The following is a 21,087-nucleotide window of genomic DNA, read 5'->3' as shown; positions in this document are numbered from 1 at the left end:
TAATCAAGGGGAGTAAAATGCAATCCTCAGAGTATTATAGAAGCAAGTGTGCTGGATGACTCTGTGTACTCCTTCTTAGGTAATGTGCTTTCCCACTGCAGGGCTATATCACATAGTCACAATCTAACTCTAAATAACCAACGCAATAATTGCTTTTAAAAAATCCTACATGTAATTAAACCTGGCATTGTTCTGGCACGTTCTGTACCTTGAACGTTATAGAATGGAATTTGCAATCAGCATGCAAACTCGCACGTACACCTGTATGAAAGGCAATGAGGCTTCATGGTGAGGAAATGTAGAAAGGCCAGTTTGAGCTATTGCCAATAAAGCGTGTTTTACTGTATCTGTAGTTAGTTTAAGAATGTTACCATGTATTAAAGGAAATTAAAAATGACTACAGCAATGGAGAAAAGACAGTTAATCCCTAGGAAGTGCCATACTGGGTAAACAGGTACTACACAAGGGCAACATCTCTATCACTCTCTATATTATGTGTCTCATTTAAAACACATTATTTCTAAAAATGTAACATTTAGCTATCATGGGGTACAGAATAACAGGCATTCACTAACACTTTCTTAATTAGATTCTAACTAAATAGGTTTATTTGTAATCATAAAATAAGACTGACAAAGCAATTGGTAAACATTTAAAATTCACAGTGTAATGGGATACTGTTGCCCACTGTTGTTAATTTCTATAGAGGAAAATATATACTGCTGTGCTTAATTTACACCTGGAAATACTTTGTTGTGCCAAATAAATAGCTGAGTGTCAATCCGAAAGAAAAAAATAAAATAAAAAAAACACCTCTGAGCATGCTGTACAAAAAGTAATTGACAGATGTCCCTGACAACACAATCCAATAAACATTGTTATACAAAATGAAAATATATTTATATAGAGCTTTATAAAAGAAAACATTTCCAGAGCTGTTTATAAAACAATTCTCATCACAGAAAATGTATCATTTTGCACTCTCATTCCTCTTACGTATTCTGTGCTCTGGGAACCCAGCACACACAACAAAAACACAGCAATTTACAAATCATTTTCTATAAAAATATAAAGCTATACTGTACTTCAATGCAAATCTGGACTTGGTACATTTTTCAGAGGTTTGATATCATATTTAAACTGAATCATACAGGAAACAATTAGTATCCAGCAGGATTGACTGAGGAAAACTTACACTAGAGAATGACTGCTTTTAACTTGCACAGGCATACTTTTTTTTAAAAAAAATGCATTTTCATTCTAAAAAGTACTTTCAATGTTACTCAAGTGGGAATCTACTATTTACTTATTTTGCTGAAGAAGAAATGCCCTCGCCACCAAACATCACCAGACCAGTGAACAGACTAGTTTAACTATACCATGAGAATTATCACAGACACATTGAAGCCATCAAAACTTATAGGGTTACCAGTCCTAGTCAATATTTCTCCATCTAACAATCAGCATCTGAATGCTGCCAAAAAACTGGGTCACCAAGGCACAGCAAATTCACTTCCCAATGTCCAGGGATAGACAGGATGTACCCTGCCACTGACTTCGTAGTAGCAATCCTACCTGGACAGTGTTGTACACTTTCCATCCAGCTGCTATAATCTTGAGCTCATGGTGGTGGACCAAACGGGAGAGATGCTGCCACTACCAGGAACTCTCACATCATCACTAGGCAGGATGAACAGCTACTTGGCTTTGGGCTTCCATGCTGGCTCTGGATCCAGTTTAACAGGTTCAAGTGCAGTGTGATTCACTGGGCCAAGACCAGCCATGCCTAGGGCATCCAGGACAGCCCACTGTTGTTGGGCTCCTTGGAGGTCTCCTCAAGCTGAACACCGCTGACTCTTGACTGGAGCAAGACCATTTAGTTGTTGTGTGCCTCCCTTTCCCACTTAGCCTTGCTTGTCTTGCCCACATACAATCACTGTATAGTTATAGGTTTCAGAGTAACAGCCGTGTTAGTCTGTATTCGCAAAAAGAAAAGGAGGACTTGTGGCACCGTAGAGACTAACCAATTTATTTGAGCATAAGCTTTTGTGAGCTACAGCTCACTTCATCGGATGCAGTATAATTTGTGTCTGTTGCTGATACACAGATCACACATAATGGGCCTTCATTCCTCTTTCCTCCAAAGCTCACATTGGGAGGTTTGGCTGTTCAAGCAATGCAAGACTACAATAGACATGAAACACTGTAAAGACACAAATGGTTTAAGTTCTTCCCTCAACTACAGCATCACTATATCCTCAGTGCGTATAAATCAGCATAGCTCCATTGACTTCAATAGAGGGAGATTTATACGGGCTGACATTAACAATTAGAAACAAGTAAGATATCACATACACCTCTATGTTATAACTTCTGACATATATGGATTCTTTTTATTGCTGACCTCGCTAAGTGCACATTTGTTATTATGATCAACATTTCAAAATACAGAAATCATTAGCTTGCTAACACTATGTACCTCTGTCAAAGGTAGCAAGAAATGCTTATTTTTGCTGCAAAGATATCAGAATGTGCTTACGTTTAGTTATTTAATGTAATCAAATGTAGTGTAGTTGATGCCACTTAGTACAAGACATATGTAAGGAGATATGCAGGATCTATAGTTTATATATGGAGAATGGATTTACAGCCATTAGTTTACAGTAAAGCTTTTTTTAAAAAAATGTGCAACAGTAAATGTGGTAGAGATAATAGAGAGCAGCCATGGTGTCTAGAAGAGTACTTCACAGGGCTAATGAAGCAGCCAAGAGGGCTAGGGGAAGGAGGGATAATATCTGGGAGAGCTCAATATCCCAAGGAATCTAAGAACACCCAGGAAGCTGCCCAGGTACCTTGTACTGGACAAATTTCCAAGGCTAGAGTACACCTGGCTTAGTGGAAGGAGTAATTTATTCATTTTTTACATTCACTCTTGGCTAATTCTGAAATTTTACAGCTTCACTGTTAGCAGCTACTTTGTTGTAATGGAATTTGTGCTCTGTTTTGTGTTTATCCATATTAAATCCATCCTGTTGGCTTCAGCTATTGCCCACTTACATGAATCTGCTGGGCACTGATTGCTGCTAACACATGGCATGTGAGCATATATGCTCCTTATGCAATAGTCCAAGAACGATTTTCTCTTCTTTTTGTGGGTGTGAATCTGTCCTTACACACTGAATAGGAGAGGAAAATCCATTTAAAGTCAAGGAATAAACTCCTGAAACAAATTGGCTAAAAAAAGATGGGTAATTAACATATTGCTTACAAGATTGATGCTGTGTTCCATTGTAATCATATTTATCATTTATATAGTGATTTTCAGCTTCAGAGTGTTTTGCAAACATTAATTATTCTATCTACACAAAACCCAAATATTTTTCTCCCTATTGTACATACAGAGCAGAAAGGTTAATGGTTTCCACAAGGCCAGAGAGGAGGTAGGAGGGATGAAATTTGAAGTACCTGGTTCCTTGTCTAAGGTTCAAATCACACATTTCTTTATTCACAGAAATATGATGAATGTCTGATGATTACTTATGTTGCTTGTAAACAGGCACCTATCAGTTCACTGACATTGTAGCAGAGGGCCATGTTCAGTACCCTGTTTTCTTGGCCCAGTGTACTTTATGCTGGATACTTTTTAGGTAATGCTGCCCACATCAGCTGTTTGCAGCATACTCGTTTTCTAAAACAAATAAAAATAACCTACCCCTCAACAAAACAAAACATGAGGCTATGTTGTGCTAAAAAATGGGGTGGGGGGAGTACAAAACTGTACACTCATATCTTCTACAGTGGGTATCGCATCAGAATAGTTAGAGGATTCAAATGATAGATTGCAGTGAGCACTGTGGCACACAGATTTTTGTATTCAAATCCGAAAATACAGCCCAACCAGTACTCAGTCTCACATTGTTGCTGCTGGGTGTTTCGTGTCTAACACAACGGCCATTGATTCCTCCATATCTCCCCTGGAATTTAAGGGGATTTGGGGTGGCTGTTTCTTTCCCCTCATGCAGGATTTTAGGGGCTTTCAGTAAAGCCCACTGTCTCACTTAATCTGCAAAATAATCTTCTGAAGGGAAGGCTGGAAATGCAGACCCTCCCACCCCCGGCAAAAAATACATGGTTGATTGTTTAATAGAATTGTGCTTGAAGTAGATACATATAAACAATCCATTGCATTTCTAATTGCTTGTTTGTCCAAAATACTGCAAGAACGTGGACTATTTCCCACTCCATTACACACTGGACTGTCCATCATTTTACTCTTTCTGATCATTGTGCAAAGTATTGGGGCTGGTGTAGACCCTTGGCCTTGTATCTGACTAGATGGTATAGGAGACTCACATATAGAAATGGAGCTTTTTCATCTTTAGGCCATGGGTTCATACACTTCCTAGACCAGTAGAGACTGTGGGCCAGAACTCTATCCTTGGTTATCCCCAATTCAATATTATTTAAAGCAATGCAGTTGCACAAGAATAGATAAGGGCAGAATTTAATCACAGGTCAATGAGAATGGACCTAGCAACTTATATGAAATGAGGTCATGATTTCACTTCAGTTTCCCCAAATTATCACCACAACTAGCACCAGTTGGTTCCTTTCTTTGGCAATTGCAGCAGTGAGATAAAAACACTAAAAGGGCTGAGAAGTCACAGAAGCCTAGATCCTGAAAGTTATTCAGGCACCTAACTCTCTCTCCTTTAGTGTCTAAATACCTTTGCGGATTTGGGCATAGTCCCTCCAGAACAGGACTGCGGCAAACAAGCAGAGTTAATTAGCAGATCTTGCACCATAAATACTCCTGTCATATTCTGTTGCTGGTTCCTTCTTCTGTCAGTTTGCCTTTATACAGTTTAATCCTTTTATTTAATACTGATTGCTGCAGGTTTTTTTCTGCCTAATAATGCTCAATCTCATTAAATGATCAGAAGCTTCAGGGATTCATTTGTGTTTTGTGCTGCAAAATTAGGGCCTGATTAATAAAATTCTGATCACTTCAATTATGTGGCATTTTTGCATGCTCTGCAACTACACCCCGGAGAGTCATGTTTTCGCAACATGAAGTTTTGTGAATTAAATTGTTCTTCTGTTGCAAACAAGAGGACACATTTTCCTGACAATACAATGTGGTGCTGCATAGCTCTGTAGGGTTACAGCTTCAATATGAATGTGTGACCTTCCCAAGTTTTCTCAAGCTAATGCATTTTATTTCCAAAGTCACCTGTTGAGCCGTAATAATTATTTTGTTCATCCGGTGCGACATCCATAAGTAAATATTTGCATCAGTGTTAATTTTGGGGCTGTATGACATATTTCTCATTCAATGTGTGTAGCATGCTTTCACTGCATTTAGTATGTTACACAGGCTTGGGCAATGCACCAATAGAAGTGTTTGTTTGAAGATGAAAGAAAAACAATTATTATTTTACAATGATTTTACAATATAGAATGTATAAATAATTGCAGCCCTAGCCCACGCAAAGCATTACAAATTTCCTCAGGTATCATGCTACTGTTTACTCTCTGTACAACTTAAAGAGGAATGTGTTTGCCATGGGAAATGGGTCAGTGCACCATAGACATGCTATACTGGGTTGACAATGCACAGCACTTTTATAAATAACCACACTTCACCAGTATGTTATATGCACTTCTACTTTTTTTTACTGCTTTAAGAAAAAGAGAGAGAATCAGTATACTGTCCTAAGTTTTAAACTCTTTTATACAAATGTTTAAAAATATTTTCCTCACTTTATTTTAAAAATTGTTTTATTAACAGAGCGAGGCAAAAGAGTACACATTGGGATAAGAGGGTCAAGGAAGGGACAGCACAATGGTGTACAATGTATCAGTGCACTTTGGTGCCACCATTTTGTTGTACCCCTAAGAAGGCAGAAAACAGTGGATAATACTGTTTCATTGACTCTGAACCTGTATATACCAGACTCCATCTATGAATATATGATCAATCTTTCTATGGCTGAAAATGGGCATTTATTCCTTCTGAGAGATGCAATTACTGTATGCTACAAATGTGTAGATGTGCATTCAACAACCCCCACCTGTTTTTTTTTTTTCTTCACAGAGTAAAATGCCATAAAAGTTCTTAACCATAGTGTCAGGTTTCAGAGTAGCAGCCATGTTAGTCTGTATCCACAAAAAGAAAAGGAGTACTTGTGGCACCTTAGAGACTAATCAAGTTCCGATGAAGTGAGCTGTAGCTCACAAAAGCTTATGCTCAAATAAATTTGTTAGTCTCTAAGGTGCCACGAGTATGCCTTTTCTTTAAACATAGTGTGTAATTCACACAGGGATTTTTTTCATATTTAATTATTTTGCAAAATGGGTCTTTACTGAGCTATGGCCTTCCTGTTGCCTTTTTTTTTAAACACCCATAAATGAATCATGAAAGAATACAATCATTCTCTTGACATAAAGTGAAAGAAGAAACTTTTCTTTCCATTTTGACACTCAAAAAACAAAGTTAACACAAACAAATGGAGGAAGAAACAACAGGTCACTGGAATGTTAAATTTGTATATTTCCAACTTGTCCTGGTGTGGATACACTTTGGGTTCCTATTATGATCTGATAAGTATGTGGGAAGTGCCCATATAGCATAGTCTCTCTTTTAGAATTCAATCACATATTTCTTTGTGGCGGCAGCATCCAACACATTATGATCCCCAATATCACAAAAAGTTTAGTCCTGTTCCATATGATCACTGCTGCACCCTTGACTGGTAAAGGTATAGGTAGCTTAAATGAGGTTCTTACATCAAGTGTTTATTTGGAATAACAATTGCACATAATGAACAGAGGAGAGTGGGACATTCATACCAGTGTTATGGAGAAGGGAAAATATTGGCAGAATAATTAGTGATAGAATGATTTGATCCAAAGCCCAGTGAAGGCAATGGAAAGATGCCCATTGAATTCAATACATTTTGGCTCAGGTCTTTAAAGAGGGACAATGTGCTTCCCTCTTTAGAGAACAGGGGCAGGGGAAGAAGAGGGAGAGTATAAACCAGACTCGATGCAATTGCAATAAAACAATGTTTTATGATTATGACCCAGGAAATGTAGGAAAACCTCAGCACTGAATAAAGAAGAGGGACAGAAGGAGACTGTGTGCCCCAGCCTAAAGGATGTGCAATTGAAAAGGCTCCCAGTGTCAACAAGAAGGGGAGAAATTTACTCCTAGACATGAAGAGGAGCTGTAAAGAAGACAGTAGAAAAGGGACTGTGAGACTCCAGATATAAAAGTCAATAACTGAGGAAGGAAAACAAACCTAAAGGAACATATTTTCAAAGAGACCCCAACACAACCTTTAAATTTACACCCATAATTTCTGTAAAGCACTTTTACACATGCACATTTTTGGCCAACTGCCTCAGACTATTGTGCTCAGATAATGTATTTGGACATCTAGGATGGGATTTTCAAAAGTGTTCAGAGTTGACATAACTCTACTCCCATTGACTCAGTGGGTACTACTATTGGCTTCAATGAAAGCAGAGTTAGGCCAGAACTGAGTAATTTCTAAAATCCCATCCCTATCTTTTCAGACAGAAATGATATCTGCATTTTTAAACCCTGGTTTTAGACACACACCACTTAGTAACTCCAGAAAAGCTCATGTCCCAGAATGGCTCAGACTTAGAGGCCAGACTTTTGAAATTTTGGCCTAATGATTCTATATGTTTGGCTTAAAAGGGAAGTTATTATATTTTACTATAATATTTCACTGAGGTTTTATTAGGTATTATTATGGAGTGCAGTGCAAGAGAATCAGAGCATCAGGAAGTGTGCTATTTTTAAAATGTCTTTTCTTGCCAGGATCAAAAAGAGAAACTGATTTCCTTTGTTTTATACAAATTAACTTCGGGGATTGGTATATATGATATATAACCTCATATATCTGCTGCTTTCAGAGAGCATACCTTTTGTAGTGAAGGGAGACAATTACATTTAGGCTGCATTGATAAATTTCCAGTTTCCAAAATGTACCAGCCCGGGTACTCTACTTGTCCACCTTCTGCTGTTATTATTAATGATACTCAATAAGCGAATGATATTTTACTCATCTTTACAAATAAGCAGCTTGCCTTGTACAGTGATAATTTAATACTCAGAGGGTGTTGGGTTGTGCAAATAATGTGGTAACTTGCTGCAATCCACTGCCAAACACGTGATGGAAGAGCTTGTATAATTTACTGGCACACTTTGTGCACACTTCAGCCTGCACCCTGATAGAACTGCAAACTTCAAAATTAAATTCAGTCGCTAAAGATTGCCAATGTGTCCAATTGAATAAAAGGGCCAAAGGGTTGAAATTATCCCACTCTCCACAGCCAGGTTAGAATTTGATTGGTTAATGACAGCATTGGTCATTTCACATGGAAAAATAAGTAAGGGTTTTGTTTTGTTTTGGGTAGCTTGATGGCTCACGAGTAGAAGTTGACACTGGCCAACAGCGGTTGAAAAGGGATTTCAATAACAGGAAGTCACTGTGGATCACTATAAAGCAACATAGCAGAGTTTCTCAAGTAAACATTACAGTCCAACTTTGACCTTGAACAAAATGCCTGAATCACAGATTTTAAAGAGAAGGATGGGGGCAATAGCTTAAGAATTCTCCCACTTAAAAACCATATTCAGCATTCACGTTAAAATTCAGTTGTAGAAGGTCACATCAGAACAGTCGGAAACTACCAACAATGAAATTGGTTACAATATCTAATTCACTGTTACATAAAATGCATTTACGGTATAATAGCTAAGGAATGCATGTAATTTAAAGAGGCCTCCTATAGCAATCACTGAGACTGAACATATGCAGTATAATAGGTCTCAAATCCATTGCATTTACTTTGAGTGCAAGAGCTTTTTTTGTCCATTGAGAGCCCCTGGCTTAGCAAGAAAGTCACATTATTATATTAAATTAAATCATAAATGCCAATCAGAAGAAGTATTCCTTTTGATTTTCGTTGACTGTATTTTGCATGCTGAGCTCACATTTCAGGGCAGTCTCGGCACTGTCCTCATTTTGTGATCCTTTTGCCTCATTTTTTTTATATACACTTTTTTTTTTATAAATGCGTACAGCTATGGCAGCGATGCAAAGCAGGATGAATATCACAACTGCTATCACACCTAGGGAGGAGAGAGGAGGAGAGAAAACTGATCAGATATACTAGACAAATAATAAGTGAGATTCATAGCCCAGGTTCAAGCAGCGTGTGCTGTAGAGCCGATGTGGTGGGACCGCAGGAGGGGAAATGGAAGTATAACAACAATCCCCCTGAAACTCCCAATGAAACTAGAACTTCCGAGCAAACTGGTGTAGCCCACAAATGAACAGGCCTGGCCATAAAATACAAGGAGTGAGGAGCATTCAGAAGAAGTGCTGGTTCAATACCTCCCCTGGACATCCTTTTATGGAGTCTAGCCAGAGATTAAAGCTTCTCACCCCACGTCTGATGGTGCCAGGACCAATACTTGCCCGCACCTTTTAGAAGAAAATCCCCATTCATATACAGTTTCCCTTGGAAGCACAAGTTGGGATGGGCAGGTATTCACGGCCCTAACTTATGCCCCCTGCTCTGAATCAAGCCCTACATCTACACTGTATAATTACAGTCTAATGCTTGTCATAATAATCAAGACACGCTTGATTGAAAAAGAGGCTGACCACATGTTCTTTGGGGCCGGGCCCCTATGTGAAAAAAAATGTGGGATTCTTTTCCTTCCTGTACTCAGGATTGTGTCACTGTGTTTGATGGGCGAGGTGTGTGCATGCCTGGCTCCTGAATGAACAGGAACATTTGTGGCTCCCTGGATAGCACTGGCTTTGCCACTTCAGATGTTTCTGAATTAGTCTTGCCACACAATACCACCACCACACCAACCATCACAACAATAACCCCGTAGTCCAGAGCCTGCTGAATGGAGGAAAAAGAAAGGGTGAGAGAAATATCTTTGTACACTTATAATTTGGGGAAGCACTCAGATACCATGGTGATGATCACCATATAAAGGACTCAATAGATTGGGTAGATAGGATTAAAGCTGCCACTACTGAAGATTTATAGTACAGTTCCTGTAACAGGATAGGGGCAAGAAAGAGAGAAATGCTTACAGTTCTATATCAACCACAGAGAGTAAATGAAAACAATGCATCCATTTTAAAAGAAAAGCAATGATTTGGCCATTTGTCATCATCTCATAAAAACCTATCCTCTTCAAAATGCTTCATTTTATATCAAGTTACGAGGACCTTATTATGTGATTTTTCTCTCTATACAGAAGTCTCCCTGATGTTTTGAGGGCAGACTGACTGCATGATCCGGCCTTTATTAACATACACCAGGATGTACACTATTTTGTTTTTCTGTAACAGCACATACATAGTCTGAGGGCTTATCTATGTACAATTTTCTAAAGCAATAGAGTTAATCCCTTATGCATTAATGCACTTATACCTGTATAAAGGTACTTTTATTAGTATTAGGGGTTTAACTGATATAATTAAAGCAGCACAAAAACTGTGTGTACACTAGAACTGTGTGAATTATTGATTTTTTGGCACTTACAAAAAACAGTTTCAAGTCAACCCCAAAACTAATTTATTTAATTTTCAGCAAATTGAAACATTGAAAAACATAATTTGTGTCGAATTAAACATATTGAAACTAAATGTTTCATTTTGATTTGTCAGTGTATTTTTCTTTTTAAATTAAATCAAAGGTAATTTCAAAACAAAAAGTTATTTTGATTGAAAAAATCACAATATTTTGTTTTGAAAATGTTTAAATGAAACATTTCAACCTTTTTTGAATTGTTTTAGTAGTTTTTTTTTAAATCAAAATAATTTGCCAAAATCAACCCAAATTTGTGAGTCAACCCAAATTTGTATTTTTTCACCAAGGAAGAGTTTTGGTTGAAAAATTTCACTCACTTGTAGAGTATGCCACTCTCAATGTGTTCAATAGCAATAACCAGAGAGGTTTACATTAAAAATAGTGGGAACTTAAGTGTCTCTTGCAGTTCAAAAACAATTATGGTTTTAATACACTTAAAACATAACCCTCTAAAATTTATCTAGCACATAAATTAAGTATCTTTCCTACATGATAAGTAATTATGACAGAGATAGACACATGTGAAAACCCAGTATCAGGAACCAAGTGTGAAATCTTGACCACACTGAAGTCAATGACAAAACTCCCAAGGAGGACTTCAGTAGGTCAGGATCTCACCCCAAAAGGTTAGAATGTGTTTAGGTACTAATTTTTTGTTTGTATATTTGTTTTTCATTATGGCTGAATATATAGTAAATGTACAATGGGCTTTTAAGACTTGCAGGTGCCTAAAGCTTGCTGATGTTCTCAGCCATTGCTCAGGTAATAGTCTGAGGTGAGGTGCTTACTATACAGTTGTTTTCTATTTATGAGAATGAAAACGAGAAATAGGAGGCAAAATTGTACCAAAGTTGCAACCTAAAACTAGAAAGTTAAACGTTAAAGGTCAAACATATACTCTGGCACAAACAATCAGGGTCTTTGACCTTTGAGCGACCTAAACTGTGGAAGAAATAATTGTGTGCGCAAGAGTAGCTGTGTTTCGCCTTCCTTTATCTGCCTCACCCAGTACAGATCCCACTTCTCTTCTACTGACCAATCATATTTAGAAGGAGGATGACCCACATCATGGTCCTTGCCAGTGCATCCTTAGAGATCCTATACTTAGGGAAGTGGGTGCAAATCAAGCACCAGCCAGCTCGCATGTGAATATCCAAGACATATCACTCATCCTTGCTTTGAATCTGTGGGCTGCTGTTGATGCTTGCACTCCATGGGACTGATTTTCCATTACCTTGCACCTCATGTTGTCATTTACATCGATACACAGTGAGTTCAAAGTGGGTATGGTACCATTCTGATTTGGTAGCAACTGACATTCAGTTCATACAAATATAAACAAGATGCAAGGTAGTAGAAAATGAGGCCCAAGACTAGGAAACATCAACATCCAGTGGGTTGTACAATAGTCACTAGAGGACCCACTTTAGGCTGTATAATGGATATTACTGGAGATGATGTGTCAGATGAGAAGAACCCAATTTGATTTTCAGAAGCCAAAATGAATTTGCAGTGAATAAGAAAAAAAAATGTATTTGTAAACTGAGAACATTTGATTTGGAAATCATTGAGTGACAGACAAACAAAAAACCCTAGAATGACATATTGAATGTTACTTATCAGAGTAGAACACCTTAAGCTGTGTTAAAATTGCAGTGTTTTTAGGTTCATGAACATCTTCCTTTCTTCCCTTTCTACAACTGTAGTCTTGAGATTTCAGACTATGGTATTTTTTCCCCACCCTAACATGTTTAGTGTGTGTAACAAAGGGTTCCTGTGGAGAGCTCAGTAACTGATTTTAAAAATCAAATGGATGTTTGTTTGTGTTTAAATTTCAGGTGAGTTAACAATTACAGATCTTTCACAGCAGGTATCCTATTTCTGCTTAGGCCAAACTCCTTGCAATCTGCAATACCAGCCTTCTAGAGAAAAGTGGTATCAGGATCAGACAAACTGTAGAAAGAACAGAAGGAGCATGTCCTGATGCAAAGTCATCTTAAGTCAACAGAATACCTTTGAGCAAATGGCTTGGAGATTCTGCATATAGGACCCAATCAGAGTGGATAGATTATAGACTGCAGACTAGATAGATTTACGTATTCACAATCCAGTTATTGTGCTGTGAAGAACTACACTATGATTATCTAAATATCTGCACTCTGATTGGCAGAATATTGGAATAGCATATAATTACTGAGAAAATTACAAAGACTAGGTAAACCAGATACCCAGAACCAATCAGAACAGAAGGAACGTCATAACTTGAAAAATACTCTGATTGGCTGAGACAATTCCATTTCATTATAATAATAATCACATATTTGTATTCACTAGAATGAAAAATTCAACTGTGCGCATAAGACTCCTCAAATGCCTAGATACCACGGTGATTGGCACCTTATAATTGTCCCCCCTCCCATTAGTTTGTCTAACAAATTAACCTAGGAAATGTGCTTGATTCAGAAGCACTTTTGTTTGGAGTGACACTTTGGTTTGACGGAGGGGCCTTTTGGTAGGGAGGGTTCTCAGTCCCTTTTTGTCTGAATCAACCTTTCCTTGCAGGGCTGAGCCCATAAGAAGCATTTTTTCCCTCAAATAAATGTTACTCAGTGACACTAAAATAACTGATATCCTCATTGACAGAGAAATTGTCTGTGGGTGGAATTCATCCATGGCACAAAGGAACAACACAAGTTTCTTAAGCACGACTTTATCGTACAACAGGGTCCTGCACGAGTTTGTACAAATATGTCTGCATACTTCTCACTTCCCACAAAAAGGGGGAATGAAGGTTGATGATGGAGTGGGCCACAGATGACCCAGGTGAGGAGGTTATGGAATTCACTTTTACATTAACCTAGTGGCCCCTTTGGCTAGACTGGTGGCCTTATAGCCTTGAATAGCAGTCATAGAGGGTCTGTGCTGCAATCTCACATTCCAGCCCTAGATTAAATGTTGGATTTCACCCCCTCAGCTCATTTGTCTTCCCACCCATAGGCCATTATTTTTCAAACTTTGTGTGAGTGAAGCAAATTTTGTCCAATGAGAAGAAGACATAATAGTTTGGTACTGAATAGTCTTCCTGATTTACAAGGACATTTTGACAAATGAATGACTAAATGCCAGAATATAGGATAGTTCTAAGGCCATCTCAAATTTGTGACAAATATATGTGTAACATGCTATGTACAATATAAATCTAGTTAAGGTTGACTGTTTCAATTTAATTTAAGGGTGAAAAACATTACATGGATGTTGCAGTTATTCCCAAAACAGGCATCATCAACCTAGGAAATTCAAAGTTAAGGATTCATTTAAAAGAAATTCAAACATGTTAAGACATGGAACCCAAATAACTTTAACTCTGCTCAGAAGTGACACTGTAGAAAAAATATGGAAAAAAATGTTATCTATAAAAATCGGTTTGATTTAATCTGGGACTGCAAACATTATAATGCCTTAACCATAATCCTTTGGTTTATGACTGCATGTCATTATTACAAGGCAGACTCAAGGCTGATGAGGTGACTGAACTGTGCATGTCCATGCTATATAAAGTGTTTGGTAAAATATGGAAAACACACTGTAAAAGAAAGAAATATTTTGTTTGGTTAGTTGAGGAGTGGTCCAAACCCCAGTCAAATCAATAAGTCTTTCTGTTAATCTTAAAAGTAGTTGGATCAGGTCCTAAAGCAATAAGCAGAGTATCTATTTTATTTTCTAGAATTTTTGGTTGAGAAGTCCTCAGATCTGATTACTATCCATTGAACCTGGTACCAATAATACTAACCTCAAACTTTTCTTTTCATACCTTTACCATATATAAAATTGTCCATTCATTTCAGGACACTACATATAATTTAAGGACATTTCTAATACAATTCTAATGTCATTCAGGACATTTCTTGGCTCTGCCAAACATTAGTAGCAAAAGTAAAAGCACCGTCAACCTTCTGTACTCAACACTGTTAACAGAAAACATTCCAGAATTTGCCCTAAAACTGCAGACTTTAGCATCACCATTTAAGCAGGCAACCTTTGATCAGCTGTCGTTTATTGGTTTTAAGGAAGTGATTTGTGTGGACAATACGTCATTAATCATCTGCCATATTGGGTCGAGGATGCCATCATTTCAGTTGTTCTATATGTGACTGCAGGTTCTGTAGTTATAAATCCCTTATCCTCTGTGGGAAGATTTAGTAGTTTTATTCCACTAAATTTGGAATTTGTCTGTTCAGGCTCTTAAGGCCCTTGCAAAAGAAACATTCAGAATTTAACCAGAGAAGACAAAGGATGGGTTCTCTTTTTTCTGAACAAGTCACTAATTGAAACTGAATCACTGAATGATATAGCAAAAAACCGTTTTCAGGACCAAAGAGAAGTTCCTTTATCTCTCTTCTTCCAAAGAAAAAAAAATACCATCAGAAAACTCTCACAGGATAGAGTCTCACAGGATAGCTATTTAAAGGAATGTCACTGGCATATATTTGTTACAACACCATTTGTGGAAACTGAAATTCTACTGAGAGTTTTGTGTCCCCAAACTCACATTATCAGACTTGCTTGACTTCTCTGAAGTTTATCCTTCTGAAGAGAGAAAACTGTTAGGCTTTCTAGCAGCTCAGTTGAAAAGTTCTGAGAAGTCTGCAAGAGCCAGGAACAAAACCTGGATTTGCTGACTCCAAATCCATAGTACTCAATTTCAAGGTTTTCTATTGACCATATAATGTACATCTTGAACAAAATAAAATGAGACTTACACAAGATAAGTGTCATTTTATTTCATTTTGGAGTGATTAAATTGTGTATGATTCCCCCACTGCAGAACCTTTAATAAAAACAGATTTTCTTAAAAAGAGCTTAAACAAGAACTAAACGTGATTTTCCTGAAAAAGCAGTTAGATAGATCAGCAGAAATAGTAAGGAGAAGTAAGAAAAACAATACTCTAATTAACATTAACTATATTTTTAACATCTTAATGTGGATTTTATTTTCCAGCTTTTTTGAAACACTGAAAATCAGTGCAAATGGTTCTCAGTCCATGAGCATATTGCATTCTGAATGACAAACCAAAATGAAACCTGCCTTGGGGTACAACAGGCATTCAAGCCATGCAAATTCCCCATTTTCTCAAGCATAAAGGCAAGGCAAAAGCTGTGCTATTGAGATCTATTTAACAAAGGGCTTCCTCACTTTGAACATGCTCCACTGGCAAAAGTGAATCATTGTAAAAGCCAAAAAGCCATAAAAATGCTCTTTCCTTGAAAATATGCTGTATGCCCTAAGGTATCCAAGTAGGTATCCATTCATAGATACTTTCATTAAGCAGCTTAGTAAACTGTTCTTAAAATGCTGTGCATCAATAGCGTATTCAAATATTTATATAAACTGTCACTACATAAGCTAATGTTATAAGTAGACAAGAGTTACTGATATTTTAAAACATCACTTTGACTTTTTCACTCAGCTCCTAACACTTTGTAGTAAAACGGAGCTTCTTTCACTTTGATACTGTTTTCCTTGTGCACCCAAAAGTTGCACTGACTTTACTTTAGCATTGAAAGATTCAAAGTTAATTTAAAAAATGGTTCCAGTGAAGCCTTTATATTACCTCCAATAATTGCAGAGTCACTTCGGATTGCATTAGCTAAGGGCTCTCCCTCATCTATTGGTCCAGAATGATCTGCAACAGAAAAAAAAGGAAAATGACAGAAAGTAGAATTCTCAAGATACTTATGTTTGGTTAAGGTTCACACACAGTATGGAACTGTGAAGTTAGTATGGGTCTACATGGTTCTAAAGATCAGTGTTGTCAATCACACTATGTGAAGGTGAACAGGAAAGTGAAAATATTAAGAGGAAACGACAGAGGCTAGAAAAATGGAATAGAAGAACAAACAGAACAGAGAATGTTTTCAATCCACCCCGTCATGTACCTCCATGTAAAAAAGACAGTAATGAATGAAGTTCTGAGAACTCCTGTGTTTTAGAGGGCAAAACAAGTGATAGCCATATGCTACCTGCAAATGAATGGGTTGTTTCACTTGATGTTGAGTCAGCTCCCGTTGAAGTACCGCAGTTAGATTCAGTGAAACGTCCCTTTACAATGACGGGTGCTGAGCTGGTATGATGCAATGCAGCTTTCAAAGGAGCAAAGTGGTTGAACTGCACTGAAGATAGACATCCAATAAACCCCTGAGAGTTTGCCTTCATTGTGTCCTGATCTACATCATTACTTTCTGTCAATCAAAAGAAAAAGAACACAGTCATACTGCAAATGTACAAAATAAAGTGAAAGATGAATAATTGAATAATTAACCTGAACTCCTCTGACTACATTTATGCTACAGCAACATATGTAGATTTGCTGAATTCCTTTCTTGTCTGTCTTTAATGAAAAGACAGCCAGATATATTCAACTTTTTTTAAAAATGGATGACAGTTGCTAGTCTGCCGAGGGACATGCAGTTAACTCACTATAATAAGTTGCAAAGCAAAAAGACTCAAATGCAACTAAAATATTTAAATTAAAATGTATCTCTCTTTCATTCTGCAAAGAAATAAAGTACATTCATGAAAAATACATATTATACTAGGCTCTTACTCATAAATATGTACATTATTGGATCATATTATTTCTACAGATTCACTACGCCTTTCCATCATCAGCATATCTGTCAAACAAAAAAAAAAGCAGACCTCAGATACTGGGAACTCATACAGATGTCTTGCTTGTGAAATGTTAAAAATGAATACTGGTCCAATCCAGTGTCCCTGTTATACATGATACCTTTCCTACTTCACTAAAGGGAAAAAAACTACTAACTATCTCTTGGGTTACCTTCATAAAAAGTATGTGTCCTTTCAAAGCCCTTTGTCTACTCACCACCCAGCATTCCACTCTGGAATGTGGACAGAACTCATTTGTGCTGGCAAATTTAATTTAAAAAACAAATTCTGGGTAACACATAATATTAATTGTCCCAAAGATATGCTTACAGAAAATAAGTCTCTGAGCTCTGTCCAAGTTAAATCATGCAGTCACAGCCTCTGCATTACCAAATATTACAAAGTTGATCGAATGTATGCTCAGTCTAAGCATAGAAATTAGCTCATAACCTTTACAATGTAGGAAGTTGTTACCATTATTTCAGCAAATACCTGTACATTAGTTTGTTGCTATGTATTGATGAATGGGATGACCAACTCAGTCTTAACATGTGAAATGAAAACCGGGATAGGATGTGGCAAAGTATAAAACTTAACACCTTCATCAGACACTTACTGCTTGATTTGAAACAACATTTTAAATAAACTTTACTGGGACCTCAGCAAGACACTGCTTGCTCATTTCAAATGACAGATTCTATAAAAAATGTGATAAAATTAGCCAGCTCCATTATGGAGACTCATCTAAAGAACATGGTGGTTAAATGGCCAGTAGCTGGTCTACACTCGTGTTCCCACCATTACTAACATTGGAGCTGCACTGATGGTATAGCAAGTGGTGGGAAACAGCCAAAAGTCATGCCTTGAGCTGCTAAAATGGGTGAATTTACCTCACTGCTATGCGCTCTTTAATAGGTTGGGGGCCATGTCAGCACAGCACCATCAGAATTGTTGGAATATACCCTTACCAATGAAGTTGAGCAACTCAAGAGAAGAATCATACAGAGAAGCCCTTTAAGCTGGAGAGGGGAGAAAGATTGTCTCAAGATGTGTATGAAGGAGAAACCTTTTGTCTAACTGTGAGTACGATGGAAAAACTGAGTAGGATAGAAAACCTCGCAGCCTTTGCCATTATAATTAATTTGGTGTTAGGCAGCCAATGTGCTTTTCTAAATAGAAACAGATTTGGATATTTAATAATCCTTGTGTGAATTTCACTCATTTACTCTCCCAAACAAAATAACATACCTGAAGTCTAGTCTTTCCTGACCATTTGTAGTAATGGCATGTTTTTGAAAATAATGTGTTGCAGGTGGGTGGGTGGGTGTGTGGCGGGGTGGGGGGTGGAAGAAGGATTAGTTTTGTGGTACACTGTAACTCTGCATTTTTCACATAGGTATTTTATACCAGCATTTCAGCTCATTTGCTGAGTGTATTTTGAGATGATTCATAGAATAAAAATAAAATTATCCCACCTACACTACCTCCTTCTACAAAGAGCTTGTTTTGAATTCTGCCTCATCTATTTGTCCTCAGTGGAGTGCAGAAGGTTAGCAGACACACAAATCTTAAGAGAACACTTTAAAAAAGGAACTAGTGCAATCAAGAGACTTCTGTTTGACCTCTCTCCTTGACAATTTCCAACTATGATGATGATAATCAAGGTTTCACAGGTTTCAAATTCCTGTCAAGTGTAATTTTACGTTGAATTATTTTATATGCTTGACTTTTTACAGTCTGTCTAGACCTTCATGACTGTCACTTAGCAAAACAGAAGCACTATTCATTTTTGACATTCAGAGCAAAAATTTGAAATGAGGCTGTAAATGGTGCATTAAAAACACACTTGTACAAAATTCTGCATTTATACATAGTTTTGTGGGCACAATGGCTGCATGGACATTTTGGCTGACACAACTATTATACCTCATATAAACAGTCAGCATTGATCCACTAGCATGAGTGGATATATTTCCATTGAAGTGAGTGGACTTATATCTGTGTCTGCAGGGGGTACATCTGGCTGCATGTTTGTAACATAGATATTTTCATTTACATTGTGAAATTTTCAAAACATGAAAAAAACAGAATATATAGAATAACTTACATAAGGTTCTGGTGAAACCATCTAAAATACAAGATTGTAGTGCTACTAAATATTGGAAAGTGGGTGGAGTATACTGGCCAACTATTGTGCTGGAACAAAAGTATTAGAAAGTTAAAAATATTTGTATTATTTATTACTGATAAGTAGTTGCTGTGAGGATGCTCAATTTAATATTCTTTCATTGCATAATCACTTTTCTGGTCCTGGGATTTCTTCACTATAGTTCTAGGAGTACTACGACAATTCCAGAACCCTCTTCCTTATCTAGTTACAAGAGTAAAACATGTTTACTTCTAACAAAAATTATCAGTAGGAAAAGCAGTTGATAAACAGGAAACTATAGGATATTTCATGAAACTTCTTGCTGCTTTCACTAACAATCTAAATGCTAAAGCCCAGAAGCGAAGAGAGTAACAAATGGTTACATGGCTTTATTTTAAAAGATGTCACTTTCCACACTCATGCAAGAAATAATAAGATTAAAATAAAACATAGCAAGCAAATATTCTGCCAATAGAATTTCCCTTAAACTGACACATCTTGGCTAAATTCCTGAATAGTTAGGTTTATGTCCAGTACTGCAAGTTTGTAGAAACTTTTTCCCCAGAAAAAGTTGTATTATTCATTTGTTGCATGTGCGCCTAGACTAGATTCTAGATTCATGTGCGCCTAGACTAGACTAAAATGAGTAAAAAATCTGGTGAAATAATAAGAGTTTAAAATATGTCCCATATGAACTCTCTGGATGACACCTACATATACAGTAAATGACGGCAGCTATATACGAGACTGAGAACATATTTTACCAGTGTCTCAGAGATGCATAGTAAAATTGGGTACTACATACTCACTGCAGAGACACATTGAATTCCAATTATGTGAAAATTGCAAATTTTTGCCATATCAGGTTTTTTTTTTTTTAAACCAGCCTTTAAATGCCATTCTACTGTGGGTTTTAAATAGCAATGCAGGGCTGATGGACAGAAGTAGGATTTTTTTAAGCAACTATTGATTAGCAGCTGTTTCACTGCAGCATTTGTATGGGTGCATACAAACACTATGGTTTTAATAGGCTGATTTTATTAAGAGTTTGAATCCTTCCCTTACTCTTCTCTTTAACCTCTCACTCTCCTCTGGCTCTTTCCCCTTGCAATACAAGCATGCACTAGGCTCTCATAAGAAACAAAATAAAAACACACCTTTGACTCTCCACGTGTCTCTGCAACTACCACCCCACTCTCTTCTGCCTTTCATCTCTAAGATTATTGAATGCACTGTCTACAAGTTTTACATGGGAGGGAGGGATAGCTCATTGGTTTGAGCATTGGCCTGCTAAACCCAGGGTTGTGAGCACAATCCTTGAGGGGGCCATTTAGGGATCTGGGCAAAAATTGGGGAATGGTCCTGCTTTGAGCAGGGGGTTGGACTAGATAACCTCCTGAGGTCCCTTCCAACCCTGATATTCTATGATACGTGGAGTTCCTCTCCTCCAGTTCATTCTGAGAGCCTCACATTCTGACCCTTGTCTGTTACTGAAACTACTCTTCCCAAAGTCTCTAATGACCTTGTCCTAGCTAATGTTCAGAACCAGTACTTAATCCTCATCCTTCTTGACCTGTCAGCTCCCTTGACATAACTGTAAATGATCTTCGTG

General features: G+C 37.4%; 1 protein-coding gene across 1 annotated transcript in view; it reads right to left on the bottom strand.

Annotated features, from left to right (window-relative positions):
• Window positions 1–5,514: 5,514 nt before the first annotated feature.
• The window catches only part of CNTNAP4 (contactin associated protein family member 4), a 297,285-nt gene continuing 281,712 nt past the window's right edge, over window positions 5,515–21,087 (bottom strand). The window contains exons 22-24 of the mRNA XM_084627719.1: window positions 16,678–16,896; window positions 16,269–16,340; window positions 5,515–9,169 (exon numbers count right to left, since the gene is read on the bottom strand). Coding sequence (XP_084483845.1) covers window positions 8,976–9,169; window positions 16,269–16,340; window positions 16,678–16,896 — 485 coding nt within the window. The 3' untranslated portion in view covers window positions 5,515–8,975. The remainder of the gene's footprint in view (window positions 9,170–16,268; window positions 16,341–16,677; window positions 16,897–21,087) is intronic.

This window comes from Lepidochelys olivacea (assembly GCF_965140295.1).
Source record: "Lepidochelys olivacea isolate rLepOli2 genome assembly, chromosome: 5".
Classification (NCBI taxonomy): domain Eukaryota; kingdom Metazoa; phylum Chordata; order Testudines; family Cheloniidae; genus Lepidochelys; species Lepidochelys olivacea.
The sequence above is the reverse complement of the archived record's forward strand: the minus strand, read 5'-3'. Positions and strand labels throughout refer to the sequence as shown.